At 36.6% G+C, this 18,186-nt stretch overlaps 1 protein-coding gene across 1 annotated transcript; it reads left to right on the forward strand.

Annotated features, from left to right (window-relative positions):
• The first annotated feature begins 2,383 nt into the window (after positions 1–2,383).
• Positions 2,384–3,663, forward strand: LOC149172928 (chaperone protein dnaJ 11, chloroplastic-like). The gene has a single exon (XM_089427834.1). It carries the CDS (start codon positions 2,506–2,508, stop codon positions 3,037–3,039), a length of 534 nt encoding a protein of 177 aa, XP_089283960.1. The 5' UTR covers positions 2,384–2,505; the 3' UTR covers positions 3,040–3,663.
• The last annotated feature ends 14,523 nt before the right edge of the window (positions 3,664–18,186 follow it).

The raw sequence follows: 18,186 nt of genomic DNA on the forward strand, positions 1-18,186 counted from the left end.
AAAGGTTGAGACTAAATGCTTCTTCTCTTCATTCAGATGCTCAGAATCAGAAATTTGAAGGGCCCTTATAGCAAGAGTGTTTAGAACACCAAATTTCTGCGTTGGGTGATGGTGGGAATTAGCGTGGAGGTAGCTTTCTGTGTGGGTTGACTTCCTGAAAACCTTATGCCCTAAAGAGCCATCCTCTTTCCTGATGATGAGAATGTCTAAAAATGGGATGCTTATGTTTTCTTCAAGCTCCATAGTAAATTTTATTTCTAGTATTTTTCAAGAATAAAAAATTGCGGAGAAGGTTAATAAAAAAATATTTTATTGTACACAATGCGCTTATACTTCTAAAATCATAGTGGGTGATATAAAGACATCGTTTTTAGATCGAGTGATTCAAGATCAACCAAATTTGGAAATTGAGTTAAGTATTATAGAAGATAATGGAATATAGTCATATGTGAAATACACCACCATGGATAAGTATCTCATCAAATTTGTATATTTTTATGCGATATTATATAATCTACCTATTTTCACCACCCATCTATATAAAAGTTCATCTATATGAAAGTTGAGGTGACGGGTGATATTGGGTAGATTATATAATTGGGTAAATTATATTATATCATTTCCCTAATATAACCCTCCACCTCCACCCTCATATGTTATTAGCAACGCACTAAAATATTATATAACAATTTGAATAAAAATATGAATTAAACTTTTACCAATTGTGGTTTGTTAATGCTTTTTTGGATGTTTGGAAAAACATCGTCTCTTATTTATATAAAATGATTAGCACGAGTCGTAAGTGTTCTTTTTTTAGTTTTACTAGGGAAGAGACACTTGGGAGACCATGCTCTATAATAAATTTGAAATCTTGCTATGGTGTTGGGAATTAATCACCTTGTTAAGTAAACCTTAAATTAATATAAAAATTCATGATACCAATAATTAAATTTAAATCCATATCTTTTCAAAATGAAAAAAAAAAAGGTAAAAAAATTAATATAATACTATAAAAACTTAATAATGTTATTTTCTCCCTCCAAAACTATTACTAATTTTAAAATTTTCGCTTTTATTTCCTATCAAAAATAGACATTACAACTCACAATCCGAATAATAGATTTGCATATAACAATTTACCTACCATTATCTACTAACATTCCATAAAGTTCTTAGACTTAGTCAAAATGTTTTGACTTAGAAAAAAATAAAATAAAAAAATCAATATAATATTATGAAAGCTTAATAATATAAAATTTCCCTTTTATTCCCGATCAAAAACATTACAATCACAATCAGAGTACTATCACAATCAGAGTAATAGATTTGTATATGAACAATATGCCTACCATTATCTACTATTATTCCCTCAAGTTTTTATCCACAACCAAAATATTTTGATTTGAAAAAAACGAGATGATATTATTAAAAACTTTCACTCTCCAAAATTATAACTAATTTTCGCCCTCCTTAGCCATTATTATTAAAATTTTCCATATTAATTCCCATAAAAAAAATTACAACTCACAATATTAACCATATGCCTACCATTTTCCACCAGCATTCCATCAAGTTGTTATAAGGAACCAAGATGTTTTGAGTTGAAATGTCAAAGTGAAATTGTTGCTTATTCTAGCGTTCCACATATTCCGTTTTAGCCTCACGATTTCACATAAGCATAATGGGCAAAGAGCTTATTTATTTTCCAAAAAAAGTGTCCGAGGAATTGCTTTTATGGTTATAAGTGATAAAAATTTAGTTAAAAACACGGGAGTAGTGTTTAAATCTTGTGTTTTTTATGGTAATAATGGATTTAGCCTAATAAAATTTTTATGGAGCATTCAAAATATTAAAGTTTGACAATTATAATTTAAATTTATAAAAATCTCTATAAAATTTTAACAAAATTTTATTGAAATTTCCATAATTTACTAAATTTTATCAAAATCTTACTAAAATTTCTCTAATTTTCAAAACAAACCTACACATTCATCTACACCTTATTAAAAAAATAAAAATAAAAATAAAACTTGATACGCACATTTAAAAAACAATGTTGGAAAACGTCAAGGTTTGAAGAGGAAACTGCAGCCATGGAATGTGCTTCTCGAAGCACAATAAACAAGCCAGATATTTTTACAAATCCTCTAAACGCTGTTTCCGCGTAAAAGGGTTTATGTTTTTTAGAACCAATCGACCGACTGTGTAACTATCACTCAACTATGTAGAGGCTACGCCACATCACACGTGGCGGTCAGATCTGCTCTTATGAAGATATTTTGTTTTCTTGTACGAAGATAGCGCGACCCTGAAAGCTTTACACTCTCCTCTTCCTGGCATCTTCCTCGGTTTCGTTGGTCTATATGATTAAAACCTCACCCTAGTTGAAGGACTTCCACATTTCATCCTATTATCTCTTATCCATGGTTTCTGCAACTGATTCAGTATACCTATCAGTCTTATAGAAGTAATACCCACTTTGATGTTCAGAATCATTTGCTAGTAATGGCTTTCTCTCATGTATTTTCCTCGCATGTTTTCTCATCCAGTAAATCGCCGAGCGCTGGTCATATTGGCCGCCAAACACCGCCCGCGGTATGGAGCACCTGGAGCAAAAACGTTAGGTTTCGGCGGTGTTCCAAGGTTAGAGCACTGCAGGCCTCTGCCGGAGCAGAGGGACTAATTTCAGAGTCAGCTCGCATTGAATCAAATAATTTTTATCAAGTACTGGAAATAAGCCCTTTGGCAACCTCTAAAGAGATAAGGAAGGCTTACAGAACTCTGGCCCGGGAGTTTCATCCGGATCAGGCAACTTCTCCCGAAGGGAAAATCGAGAGCACCCAGATATTTTTGAGGATACACAATGCGTATGTGACCCTCTCGGATCCACATGACCGTTCACAATATGACCGCCAGATTAAGGGTCAAGTGCGGGGTTTCGCTGAGCAGACATGGGGTAAAGCGACCGGCGAACGAGCTCCCACATATAGATATCGTGGTCGTTTGGGGCGAAGTTGGGAAACAGATCAATGTTGGTGATCTTCCTCTGTAATATGAATTTTGAAGGCGAATCTGTACAGACTTTAAAAAAAATATCTGCATTCCTCCTCCGTATACATACATTCTTTAAATACATAAATTCTTTCAATAGCCCCTTATGTTATATAGTAATACTATTTGTCATTCTACAAGATTAAGAGAATCCGGTTCATAATTATAATTTCTTCTGCACTTTCTTAGAATGAATGTTGGTGGCTTAATTTATAATGTAAGAGAGTACGGTTTTAAGGAGCAACTGGTTTAAAAGCAATTCGGTGGGCAATCCCCTGAAAGGGGTTTTGGGTTTTGTTTTTCCAGAGTCGACCATTTAACATCATTCAACTGCGCAGAGGCTATGACCCATCATGCGCGGCTTCATTCAGCACAATTAGGTCTACTTCAAAGCAGATATTTTGTGTTTTTGGGTATTCAGACAGCGTGATATCTGAAAGCTTTTAGTCTCCTTTTATTCTTTGCTTCTTGCTGCGCTTCGTTTTTATCATTAAAATTTGCCCCTAATTTAAAGCGCTGTATAATCCTATCATGTATCACTCTTTCGTATGCAAAATCCGCTCAGTTTAGTTACGCTTTTAGTGGTCGATCATCCCACTTTCATTTATCCATTGTTGCTGTAAGTGATTCTTCAGTGTATCAATCTTATATAAAGCAATAGCCAATTCGTTTTCCACAAGAAGAAAAATTATAAATAAGTGTGAAACATAAAGCAATAGCCACTTTTGTTTTTTTTCCGAAGAAAAGAATTCGTAATTTCCATTAATTTCAGAAAATTATATGTTGTAGATGCTGAACGCATATGCTGTAGTGTGGGTAAACCACTTACAAAAAAACTTCAGGAGAAGTATGCAGTAAAGCCCTCAAACAGGGCAGCAAGATAAAGGGTATGTAAACCCCAACAGGAGTATACCCTTATCCATACAAGCAGAAAAGAAAAACAGAAATTTAAACAAAAAGCTCCTGAATAATGGGCAGTAAAAATCGAACAGGCTGCCAAGACAAAGGGAAGAGGCCCGAAATGGTAGAGAGCAGCCATGGAGGCCACATCTCCCCCATTCCCTCAACTCTCCACCTAAAACCGCAGAAACCAGTGGAAGAAACCACCCATATATCCAAAGAAGCCAAAGAAACAACCAGAGACAGCCATAGAGAAGCGGCACGAATCGGTGTAGAGACAGACTCCACACCTCGGATCCCTCAACACTCCCCATAGCTGCATTGGTAGCTAGCAAAAGGCCAAAAAAGAAACCATCGCCTCAGCAAGGGAACCCCAACAGGTCCCAAACAGATCTGAGGCGGATCGGTTCCGGGGGCAGAGGCGGCTAGGGCAGCCACCTCGCCCCCACGTTGAGAATCAGGAGGCCCAAAACAAAACCTTCGCCCCCGCGCAGCTGCTTTGCACAAAAAATGTCAGAGGCCAAAACCCCTTGGTGAGACCGCCAAAACAGTTGGTCGGAAGGAGCGCAGAAGACCGCCGAGGAACCAGTAGAAACACGCCGCCGCCGCCCTGCTCGAGGCACAAGGCAAGAAACCGGACCTCTGCAGATGAAGCTCAGAGACAATGCACCGCGACGATCAACCCGGGAACACCAGACGAGATGGGTCAGAGCCGCAGAGGAAGTAGAGGAAGTTGGGAGCGGAGGCCGAAAAAGAGTCCTCGACACAAGCAACCGGCTCCGCAGAAAGGCAAAAACCCCACCAGACGCAGCTAACCCCGACGCTGATATATCAAAAACACTGGCAGCACGACGAAGAAGCAGAGCACCAGACGATGGCAGCAAAGAAGGCGTCCACAACCTACACAAGCGACAAGCCTTGCCGCCGCAGGCTCAATGGCGGCAACCAGAGCCGAGTAGAAACCCTAGCTTCTCCGCCGGCGATACCGCTCCCGCAGAGAAAGATGCACTTGATTCCATCAAACAATCAATAGCCACTTTTGTTATTCAGAAGAAGAAAATATATATATCAGTAATGGCTGCTTTACTTTTATTTTCCTCCAATGTTTTCTCAAGAAGGAAAATTATATATCAGTGTGAAATGTAAAGCAATAGCCACTTTGTTATTCAGAAGAATAAAATATATACATCAGTAATGGCTGCTTTACTTTTATTTTCCTGCAATGTTTTCTTATGGAGTGAATCGCTAAGCCTGTTGTTTTTTAATGCTGTGAATTGTGAATTGCTAAGCATGGAAAGGGAGTTGTATTTAATGTGATTTTTTGGATTTTCTGGTGCCGGAATTTTGTGGAATATTGATTTGTGTTATTTAAACTAGTTTTTTGACTGTATATATGGATTCAGCACCCTGGAAAATCCTAGAGCACTTCGATTGCACAGTATTACCTATCAAGCTTTTGATTTCAATAAATTCCTGCCAGATTTTAGATAAATTAGACCGGAAAAACCTACTGTAAAAACTTCCAAAAAGTTGCACGAAAGACAACTCCGTTGGAAAGGCAAGGCAAGAAAGGCATCATGTTGGAAAGGCTGGAAAAAAGGCAGGAAAAGCAGAAGAGACAAAACAACAAATTTAACACACATAATAATAGATCTATGGCTCTTCAATTGATCAACCAAACTTGATGATTACAATGAACCCAGTTCAATTAATCCACCAAACTTATGATTACAATGAACCCAAGGAGAGAAAGGTATTTATGCTTTCTGCACTAGCTACTCCCCAAAATAAATCAACATACGTATTTTAACATTTCCCAAAATATAACTTAACTTGAACTCACTAAACTTAACTCAGTTAATTGACTCTCCTGAATTTAACCAACTATAACATGCTAGAGTAATTACAAATTCTAACAAAGCACTGGACTAATTACAATTTAACAAATCACTGGCCAGATGGGCTGCGCATATATCGCGTGCGGAATGGACCACCCTGAGCATAAATGTTAGATTTTGGCAGTGTTTCAAGATGAGAGCAATGCAAACCTCCGCAGGCAGAGCCAGTGATTTCAGAGGTCTGTTACATGGAACCAAGGAGTTGTATGCAGTATTGGAGATTAGCCCCACGATGACTGCAAAGGATATAGAGAGGGCTTACAGAAAGCTGATGCGGGAGTTTCCTGCGGATCAGGCGCCTTCTCCTCCTAGAAAAAGCGAGGCCACTCATACATACTGCCCATGTGAGTCTTTTGGATCCATGGGACCGCGATTGCTATAAAGCCCACTTTTTGGGTGTTGGGTGTTGAATTAATTTGGATCGCTAATTTTGGGAATTTATTTGAAAGAGTACAAACCAAACATCATTCTCAGTCTCGTCAATCTAATTCCAAAAAGCGTTGAATTTATACTGATCGATCTTATTCCGAATAAAATTGTTGAATTTATTTGGAACGCTAATTTTAGGATTTTTTTTTTAAGGTCAAGATGAAAAAAGCTTGATCGTTTTATATAAGATATATAAAGAGACAGATTAATACATTTGCTTGTAATTCTGAATGTGACCCATATCGGTTTGGATCATTTGACGAGCTAAAAAGCAAGGAGCATAATCCCAAAAAATGGCAAGACATTTGTTCGGAAAAACGACAAATCATAGACTGTCATCCAGCGTCAAGATTACATTGTTCATAGAAGTGACATAGGAGAGACAGATGCAGAGCAAGGAAACAATACATAGAAAAATTCACAAGATGCATCATCCTTTATAACAAAAATCGGAGGGAATGTAAGGCAGAAGAGGAATAAACTAGTGAATACCTGAGGCACTGCTTTACTAAAATTAGAAATCAGGAAGAGAAAATTCTTGGATAGAGAATATTTTCCCTTCAGAAGATATCTGCATAAACCAAAAACCTGGAGCCGATTGAAGACCCTCCTTTGACAACAACTCTGCCCACTGGTTTTGGGCCCTGTTGATATGCTGAATTGAACTTCCTTCCATTCTTCCCCAGAAAAACCTGATCCTATCCATCCATCCTACGAGATGAGGCTTGTAAATATTATTTTTCCTTGAGACATAATCCACCATTACTTTTGAGTCTCCAAAAATTGTGACTGCGTGAATGTTTAGAAACAAACAAAAATATAGCAGTCTAGCAAGAGCCATCGCCTCAGCTTCACTGTTGGAGCCCATCCCCCCATTCCAATGGATGAAATATCGATTATTTTCATTTACTATAATGTGAACCCCACAGCCACAGATACCTTTCTGTTCAGTGCCATCGAAATACGCCCTTGGCAAAAATGAGTGCACTTGTGATTGGTCTTTACAGTGTTTTTTTTTCATGAGAGGCTTTTGCGGAAGAGCGTCATAGAGGGAAACAATATTGGAAAAGATTTCCAAGAAAGGAGTTTTTCTGTCATTGAAAATAGAATTGTTTCTCCACTTCCAAATGCACCAAAAAGTGATAATGATTAATGGCCTCCATAAAACCTTTTGCTCACTCCACCAGAGAAACGCTTCAATAATTTTAGGAATATTTTGGAATAGTGCCAACAAAACTTTATTCTCACTCTGATCTAATTCCAAAATAAAATTGGCTCCTTTTGAATCAAGTGCATGGATTCCTTACCTAGGCGCGGGGTAAAGCGACCAATGGACTTTGGTTATGTATGGGTAAAGTTAGGAACATATCGATGCTCATGATCTTGATCTTCATTAATCCAATTTATGATTGTGGGGAGAAAATATATTTAACGGCAGTTATTAAAGGAAAAGTAAGGATGTTAGTGGCACAATTGAGGACATGGTCACATCTCACTTTGGTAGGTGGAAGATTCCCAAAGAAGTTTAGGAAGAGAGAACTTGTATTTGCATTTTCTGCCATAAGAGTGTGGTGGAGATAGAATGACACTTTGTCATGGAGTCTGCAGCCTACGAAAATATCTGTAGTAAGTATGAAAACAAAAAATTAACAACATGCACCATATACTTAATGAAAATAAGATCAATCAGATTACTAACTTTCTAATCAAAACTCATAATAGCAAAAAATCTAACATCGAAAAAAATATGAAAATAAGTTAAAATTATTATTCTCTAAATCCCTTAAACCGTTAACCTTTATAAACGCCATTAAAATCATTCATTCTGTAATATGAGTTAGAAGTTTTGAAGGCGATTCTACAAGAAACCAGCATTGATAAAACATCTGCATTGACTAGGATTAATAATTCATTCAAATTTATTCAATTCGCTTTATTTCCCTTTTGTTGCATTATTTATTAAAATGAGTTTTGGTTTCATTTCCGTTTTGTCGCTTTATTTATTTAAATCAGTTTTGGTTTTGTGATGTTATTTGTGTGAAGTTAATTTAAATAGAGGATACTAATCACGTTAACTTAATTTTTTTTCAATTATTATTTGAGATAAATTTAATCAATAAATTTAATCGATTTTTGATTAAAATTTTATGAAAAAGCGTTGAAAAAGCTGGAATTTATTGTGTACATGAAAAAGGGTTGAAAAAGCTAGAAGTTACATTATTTTAATAAACGTTTAAATTTAATTGAGTTTTAAATATCAAATTTTTTTGATAGTGGAAATAGATTCAAAACTATTGAAGCTTGATAATTGTAAAGCCGGTTGTTCATAAAGTTATTTTTATCAAATTCTAACCATTTTTTTTTCAAAAAATTTAACTATAAGAGTATTTAAATCATTTTTTTGATAGTGGAAATAGATTCAAAACTATTGAAGCTTGATAATTGTAAAGCCCAAATGTGCCAGATTTTAGTCAAAATCTCGCCAGAATTTCTAGTGTTTTCTGAGAAAATTTGTAAATTCAATTGAGTCTCAAATAATCCTAATAACACAATTCCATTAAAAAAATCATTTTTCTAAATGTACTAAGTCATACATATTCTACCCCTATAGTTTTAAACTTATAACCTCTTAAAAAAAAGCATATGCTCGAGGCCCACTCAAGTTGTACCTTAAACCTTAAAAATTTTGAGAAAATCTAAATTAACATGCAACCTCTAAAAATATACCATAAATCTCAAACTATACTTTATTTAAAAATTCACTCTCTCAAATTGCAACAACAATAATAATATCCAAACTATTTTAGATAAAAAAAATATTTGCAACCATAATGATATCATCCAAACAGTTTCAAAATTTATTATTAATATATCCTATAATCTATTTTTGATAAAGAAAATATATAATATAAAAATATAAAATTTTATATTTTTATTATTTATTATAATAAATGGATAATAATATGGTTTATTAATTAACATTTACATCTGTGTTTATTAATTAAAATTTACGAGGAAAAATTTAATTTTATAAAATTCAAAAAAATTACAATTTGCTATTTATTTTTAAAATTTTAATAAATTATCATTTCTTTTTTTTAATGGAAAAATATAACCTTGTCATATTATTTTGTTCGTATACACTTTTAGTATTTTCCATTGAATTTTTAAAAGTGAGTAATCTTTTTAATTATAATAAAAATATTTTTAAAAAAATGCATTTTGTTATTATTTTTAAAAAATTATAAAATATAAATGAATTTGTTATTTTTTATATATAAAAACAATATATTTATTTATAATAAATTATATATATATATATATATATATATTAAGCGTGTAGTTTAACGAGGCGGAGGAGTTGCCCAGAAAGTTATGGAAATTCTGGTTATATTTAGAGAAAATCTGGCAAGGATTTTTGTAAATCCAAGTTATAGTTGTTAAACTTCAAAATTTTTGTTGTCCTAGACGTTTTTGATGGTGTTGAATCCATTTCAACCATCAAAAACACGATTCAAACATTGCCTCTACAAGATTTTTTGAAATTTTTTTTGCCCGGATTCTGGCCGCTTTCGGCCGTTTGGGCAATTCCTCCGCCTCGTTAGACGACTCCTATATTAATAAGTTGAAAACATGAAATGTAAAGGATTTTGTTGAATTTTAAGCAGAGTATCTAAAATGGGGAATGAATACTCTTGCAGCCCACATCATGGAAATATTCAACAACATCATTCAACAAGGATTCCCAAGACATTGGACAACTAGCCTAGCAATACCCCTATTTAAAAGTGGAGACATTAATAATCCTTCCAACTATAGAACTATTATGATCAATCCTTTGTTTGCAAATCTTTTCAGCATAAGTAAAAGAAAAGAGGGCAAGAGGACAATCGGGTTTTAGGCCAAAACATTCTACAATGGATCATAGTATCACGTTGAGACACAATGTTGAAAAGGTTTGGGAAGACAAAGAAGAGGTACTCTGCTGCTTTGTTGACTTCAAAAAGGCATTTGACGCAGTCCCTAAAGATAAGTTGTGGCGTAGAATGGAAGAAATTGAAATTCCTTTGCATTATAGAGCCGCTGTCCATAGACTTTATGAAGAGGTGAAAGTCAAAATTAGAACCTCAGGAGGTATTTTAGAATGCTTTAGAAGTGACATTGGAGTCAAGCAAGGTTGCCCTTTATCCCCTACTCTTTTTGGTTTATATATTGATAAACTAGAAGAGTGGTTGAATCTGTAAGGTGGAGATGGTGTTCAGTTGGGGGAGTTTGTGATAAAGCTTCTTTTATGTGCTGATGATATTGTGTTGATTTCTAAATCGACCCATGGATTGCAAATGTACCTATATGCCCTTGAGCATTTTTGTAGAGCAGTGGGGATGCAAGTCAATACTAGCAAGACCAAAATAATGATTTTCTCTAATAAAAGGAAGCAAAGTCAGCATACTTTCTTCTTTGAAGACAACATTCTTGAAGAAGTAAATGAGTACAAGTACCTTGGGATTGATTTCAACAACAAACTTAATTGGGAGGACTACAGAAAGAAGAGAATTTTAGGAGGTTGGAAAGCATTATATGTTCTTCAAAACAGATGTAGAGAGACAGAGTTATGGGATTGGAAAATGATTAAAGTGCTTTTTGGACTCCTAGTTTGTCTAGTGAGACTATATGGGTGTGAGTTGTGGGCTAGCAACACCCTCGTCTCAAAATGGAAACAAATTGAGAAAATCAAAAAACGCTTGATCATGAGCAAGTTCAAAATAAAAACTTTGGTACCTTATGGGGGAATTATGGGTGTGAATTGTGGGCTAGCAACAACCTCGCCTCAAAATGGAAACAAATTGAGAAAATCCAAAAATGCTTGATCATGAGCAAGTTCAAAATAAAAATTTTGGTACCTTATGAGGGAATTATTGGAAGGTTGGGCCAACTCATCATCAATTTGAATAAGAAAATGATTGAATTGCAAAATGCAAAAAACAGGGAACTAAAGGTTCCATAGATTATTTTTAGTCTTGTGGACCTTAAAATATCATTTCATATATATAGGTGTAGTTTAACTTATAGACGAAATATATTTTTTTATCACAAAATAATTTGAAGAAAACAATTTTTTTTTAAATGAATTTTTAAACGCATAAATAGATGCAGGACCCTGCAAAAACCAGGGCACTTGAATTCTACAACTTAAACAACTTAAACTTAAATTTTTAAAATTGGATAAAACTAACCAGAAAATTGTCATGAAAAGGACCATTTCCTCTATAAAATAAACTACGCATATATATATATATATATATATATTCTCAAACATATAATGAACATATTTTCCCAAATGACCTTATTTTTATGGAATTTTAACCTTTATTTTGCTAGAGTTTTAATATTTTGAATTGAAACTGAAATATTATCAATTAAAAAAATAAAATTAGTAGTTAATTTATATTTATAAATTTTATTAAAATAATAAATACAATAAAATTATCTTTTATTTAATTTTATGACTGGTAAGAGCTAGGGTTTACAAAAATTAATCAAGTGTTGAACGCCATGGAGGGGCGTAAAGGGGGGAGCTCAACTCCCTCCTATAGTCAGGTAGTCTCCAGTCGAGGCAAGAAACCGCTGGAGGTTGAAAAAGGTCTTTCAGGAGGAGGGAAACGAGACAACGACGACACACAGGAGCAGAATAATAGGAGGGAGGGAGACGGAAAAAAAGATAAAGAAGAAGAGGACAAGAAATAGCAAGCAAAAAACAAAAAACAAAATGGTCCATGTAAGCCTAAGACCGCTGTCACACCTAGAGTGGTGTTAAGTGATCCAGCACTGCAGGCGCATAGGGATCACATGAGGACTTATGCTATCATTTGTAAATTCATGGGGTTATGGCCCACAGAGAAGGCGCTACAAGCGTGGATTAAATATCACTGGAAACCTAAAGGGGATATAGACTTACATCTTGGGTCAAATGGTTTCTTTACTGTAGTCTTTACTAACATTGAGGATAAAGACAGGGTGTTTGAAGGAGGGCCCTACTTCTATGCAACTTCAGGCCTCTATATGTGGCCTTGGATGATGAATTTTGTCCCGGAGCGCGAGACCTTCACTTTGGTCCCGGTTTGGGTACGACTCTACTCCTTACCACTAGATTACTAGCAACCAGAATCTTTATCAACAATAGGAAATAAATTAGGGCGTTTTGTTAAAATATCTGAGGCAACGAGAAGGGGAAAGTACACCTCCTTTGCCCATATATGTGTGGAGATGGATCTCTCTGGAGCTCTACCGGATGAGGTGATCCTGGAAGTTTTTGATGAAGAATGGGTGCAAACAGTGGATTATGAACATGTTCCTTTTAGATGTCACAAATGCCATGAACATGGGCATCTATTCAGAGACTGCCCTCTCAACAATACAGAGAGCAGAAGTAAAGTTACAATAGGGAAAGAAACTGAAAGCTTTCATAAAGTGGGAAATAGAGGTAAAGGAGGGAAAAGGTTACAAAAGAAAAACCACACCGAGGAAAAACAGGCAAGTCAAAACAGGTACAAGATACTAGAAGAAGAGGAAGAGGTAACAAAGGCAAATCAGGCCACAGAGGACAGCCCAGGGGAGAAGGAAAAGGAAGAAAATAGGGAGAAGATACAAGACAATAACTAGCAAAATGAGACTATGTTGAGCAACATGGAACTTGAAATGGACCAAGAGATGACCCCAAGTGAGGTGGAAACAGAGGATCATGGACTGCAGGATATTCTTGAAAGAGAACATCTAGATCTGGAAATATTTTTGAAACATGGGACCACAAAAGGTATGGATTCATTACCTCAAGATGAGTTTAATAGAGTGCAACAGTTGTTTCTGTGGAGAACTCAAGCTAAAGGGCTGGGAGGGAAAAGAAACCTCGAAAGACAGGACAACGAAGGGGTGAAAACCTTGAAAACCACATCAGGACTCGCTCCCAGAAACCCAGGAAGGAAAAGGGGCAGAAAGAAACAAAATGAGTTACTGATAGAATGTGGAAAATTGATGATAGATTTAGGTAAGATGAAAGATCTAACCAACTACTCCTTTACAAATCTTTCTTAATGAAGCTCACATCTTGGAATATTAGAGGTCTAGGAAGTAAAAGGAAGCAAAGGAATCTTAACAATAGAATGAAACAAGAAACTCCAGATATGATTTTCATCCAGGAAACTAAATGTTCAATTCAAAAAATAAGAGAAACACACAACAAATGGCTCAAGAGATATGAATTTCTAGAAGTCAAGGCAGACAAAACAGCAGGAGGTATTCTCACACTTTGGAACCCTCAAAAGATTGGCATAGTGGATGCTGAGGCATCTAGGAATTATTTATCAGTGGTTATTCAGCCTGTGGGAGACAGGGAGATTTATTTAATCACAAATGTTTATGGCCCTCAGAGACCTGATGACAAACTCAGACTACTCACTTCTCTAGAGGATCTAAGAGATAGACATTCAGGAATACCATGGATTCTGGGTGGGGACTTTAACATGATCAAATCCCTGTCATAAAAAAAAAGGTGGGACCAGAGCACTAAGCAGAGACTCTATAGAATTTCAAAATTTTATAGACAACATGAAGCTAGTTGACACAGATACAAGTAATGGCCTCTTTACCTGGAACAACAAAAGAGGAGGAGAGTCTCAAGTAGCCTCAAAGTTAGACAAATTCATTATCTCAGAGGACCTCATGCTCACAGGCCTTGATATGACAGCGAGAATTCTCCCCTTTGGTGGCTCAGACCATTGGCCTATTCAATTTGAGGTGACCGACATTGGAACCCCAAAGAATAGACCTTTTAGGTTTGAAAACATCTGGCTCACCCATCCAGAATTTATTAGCAACATTGAAAAATGGTGGAAAGAAGATCTGTAGATCCAGGGAACGAGGATGTTTCTATTACACAAAAGATTGAAACATATCAAACTCAGGCTCAAATATTGGAATAAGAATGAGTTTGGCAATATTTTTGAAGCAAAAAAAGTTGTTGAAAGAAAAATGCAGGAAATTAATCAAACCCTTATCACAGATGGCTTTGATGGGGAAAGAAATGAACAAGCCAACAAGCATCAACAGGATTGGGAGGACTTATGCAAACAAGAGGAAATATTTTGGAGACAAAAATCAAGAGTACAATGGCTAAAAGAAGGGGAAAGAAATACAAGGTTTTTCCACAGATCTATAATGGAACACAGGTCTCACAACAAGATCTCCACGATCAAGGACTCTAGAGGCCAACATCTCAATACCCATAAAGAAATAGAAGTTGTGTTGGTTCAACATTTTCAAAGCATAGCAGAGGAACCTCTCTTAGATACATCTCAATTTATGAGGGACTTCACAAAGCACATCCTTATGCTAGTAACAAGAGAAGACAATTATAATCTTAATAGGGCGGTGAATGAAGAGGAGGTTAATGAAGTCATCAAAGAAATGTAGAATGGAAAAGCGCTAGGCCCGGATGGTTTCAATGTATATTTCTTTAGAGCATGCTGGAGTATTGTCAAGCAAGATATTCTGAATGTGGTGGAGCACTCAAAGAAAAATAGAACTGTATTGAAGGCGCTCAATACATCATTCATCTCCTTGATTCCTAAACATGAAAATGCTATGACACCAGACAGATTTAGACCTATAGCTTTATGCAATGTGGTGTATAAGATAATATCCAAAATTATTGCCAACAGACATAAACCCCTTCTTCCTACTCTAGTTTCGGTGGAGCAGACGGGATATGTGGAGGGTAGACAAATTCTCAATAATATCATTCAAGCGCAGGAGGTGGTTCAATCATTGATGAGTAAAAGGCAGGCAGGAATGATTATGCAATTGGACCTAGAAAAGGCGTATGATAAGTTAAATTGGACCTACATCAGGAAGGTCCTGCTAGCTTTTGGATTTGACCACAACTGGGTAAGATGGATAATGGCCCTGGTGACTTCCTCTAGTTTTTCAATTCTGGTAAATGGTTCTCCATCTAAGACCTTTAAACCTTCAAGAGGCCTCAGGTAGGGAGATCCTCTATCCCCCTTTCTCTTTATTCTTATGATGGAAGGACTAGGACGAGCCATAAGGACCGCTAAAGAAGTAGGTAAGATCTAGGGTCTCAAACTATCTGGGAATGAACATTATTTGACCCATCAACAATTTGTAGATGATACCATGCTACAGGGCATTCCCACGGTCAAAGAAGCACTAGCTTACAAACAAATCCTGAGTGACTTTGCTATGGCAGCGAGCACAGAGGTGAGCCTCCAAATCAAAGATTTTCTTTTAAATACTAACATTGCTATTCAACGAAATATCTCTAGAATTATGGGCTTTCAAAGAGATATGTTACCTTCCAAATATTTGGGAGTACCGCTCATAGAAAAACCTCTGAACAAGACTGTTTGGGAGTCTGTGATTGATAAGCCGCAGGACTAGACTCGAATATGGAATAACAGATCCTTGAACTTGGTGGGCCGATTGGTGCTTACAAAATTTGTCCTGCAAACAATCCCCATCTTCATGTTTTTAGCCCTTCCAGCTCCAAAAGGAGTTATGCAACAATGCAGAAATATCCAAAGAGATTTCCTTTGGGGTAAAGGGGAAGAAAAGAAGAAATGGGCCTTGGTAGCCTGGGAAAAGATTTGTAAACCTAAAAACCATGGAGGTTTAGGACTGGATGATCCTGAAGTGCTAAATAAAGTTTTGGGGGCAAAATTATGGTGGAGATGGATAAAAGATTCAGATGCTCCTTGGGCTCAAATTTGGAACTAGAAATATGCAAGCAATTGGCAAAACAAGGACCACATAAGAATGTCTAGCATCATAAAAGGCTCTCACATCTGGAATAAAGCTTGGGAAAATAGAGACATAGTTCAAAAGAATAGCTTTTGGGAGATTAGAGCGGGAGACCTGGCATGGTTTTGGGAGGATAAATGGTAACAAGAACCTAAGCTATTAAGAGAGGACTTTGTGGATCTCAAGAATGATACTGATACCAAACGGTTACTCCGGGTAAATGATTTTTGGGATTAGAGAAATAGCGAAGGAAAATGGAGAACCTTGAAGAAAATGGAATACAAGGATAATAGCTCCTTGAAAGCAAAGGCTGATGCTCTAATGGCCATTCTGGATCAAAGAAAGATACTGATATCAGCTGATCCTGACCAACTTAGATGGGGAAATAACAATGAAGGCACCTTTAACCTTAAAGAGGCAAAACACATAGCCCTTGAGCTTGATTCCACAAAACCGGATTGGGTTTGGAAGAATCTCTGGAATAACCAAGGATGGATGAAAACCAAACTGTTCATGTGGCTGGTACATCATAAGAAAATTTTGACATGGGAGAATATCCGAAAAAGGGGCAATTTGGGCCCATCCAAATGCCAGCTATATGAATCACAAGAGGAAGCAATGGAGCACCTTATCAACACTTGCATATTTACCTCCGCGTTGTGGGATGGTATTGCCTTAATATTCAGACAAACAGACAGGGACAAAGGAAGCATTACCAATACCCTAAGCAACTGGAGGAGGAACTTCTTTGATTATGAAACAATAAACAAAGCTTGGGCTTTAACTCCAAGCTTCCTAATATGGGATGTTTGGAAAGAACGCAACAATAGAATTTTCAAAAATAAAAAAAGTTCCTCCCAGACCATCATGGAACAAATTTTAAGACAGCTCAAGGAGACGGTTGGAACTTTAATGCAAACACCCCCTACAAATCTCCCTTCAAATGCTGATGTGTAGATACTTCTTCAGTTGGGTATGCAGGGGCTTATTCCTCAGGGCAAGAACAGGTTGGTAAAGCAACTGGTCACTGATAAAGATTTCTGGCATCCTCCCCCTCAGGGATTTATGAAATGTAACATAGATGGGGCCTCAAAAGGAAATCTGGGTATGGCTGGTTATGGTGGTGTAATAAGGGATGAAAAGGGCTGCATACAATACATTTTTCATTTCAATTTGGGAAGAGCCACAAACAATATGGCGGAGCTAATGGCACTAGAGCAATGTTTAAAAATCCTGAAGAACAACAATCTTCAGAATATCATAATTGAAGCAGATTCTGAGCTGATCATCAATTCGGTCAAGAGAATCTATTGTGGTTCGGCTCCGAAAAAGGTCTCGAGACACTAGAGGCTTCTTCATGTCTATCAAAGAATCCATCTCCACCTTCAAAACATGAGAACCTTAAGCTTCACACATGTGCATAGGACGACCAACAAATTGGTGGACATACTTGCCAATAAAGGTGCTCTCTGCACTAAAAGCAGTAATAAGTACAGATGGCAAGAGGTTCCACAGGGTAGATTGAGGGATGACTATCTCAACCAGGCGAATGAGGACCGAGAGATACATCAGAACAAAGAATGTCAGCAGTAGCAGAGGTTGGGTTTGTAGATACACAATCAACATGAAGTGGTTTTCCAGAGGTAATTTTGAAAACGGCACGCAGGCCTTTGTTAGCTTTACCAGTCCAGAATAGCTCAGACACAAAGTTCTTGGGTGGGAGATGATCTGCAGATTGAGGATTTTTTCAAAACTTTCTCCTAACACAGATCAACTCAGTTTTACTCGGTGGGAAGAGGGGGTGAAGAGTCTTTAGTTAGAAGGAACAACAACATCCCACCATAGGTATATAACTGTTGGCAATGGATACAACGAACTAGCGGGGTTGGTCTATAGGTTTTCGGATGCTCGGATGGCGGGAATCGCTCCTGCTTTTCTTCAAATGGAGATTCCTCTCATCTGTTGGATCAAACGGCTGAGGATCAAGGGTGGAGATTCAAATTGTAGATTGATGGGTTCAGGTCAGAGTCTTTGCTTCCTCAGCGGACTTGAAACCTTCCTCATAACAACCTTTAGTTTCAATACCACCCTCAAG

This window comes from Pinus tabuliformis, chromosome 4_2 (assembly GCF_031772625.1).
Source record: "Pinus tabuliformis cultivar Carrire ecotype Pingquan chromosome 4_2, CPIR1, whole genome shotgun sequence".
In the NCBI taxonomy this organism is placed as follows: domain Eukaryota; kingdom Viridiplantae; phylum Streptophyta; class Pinopsida; order Pinales; family Pinaceae; genus Pinus; species Pinus tabuliformis.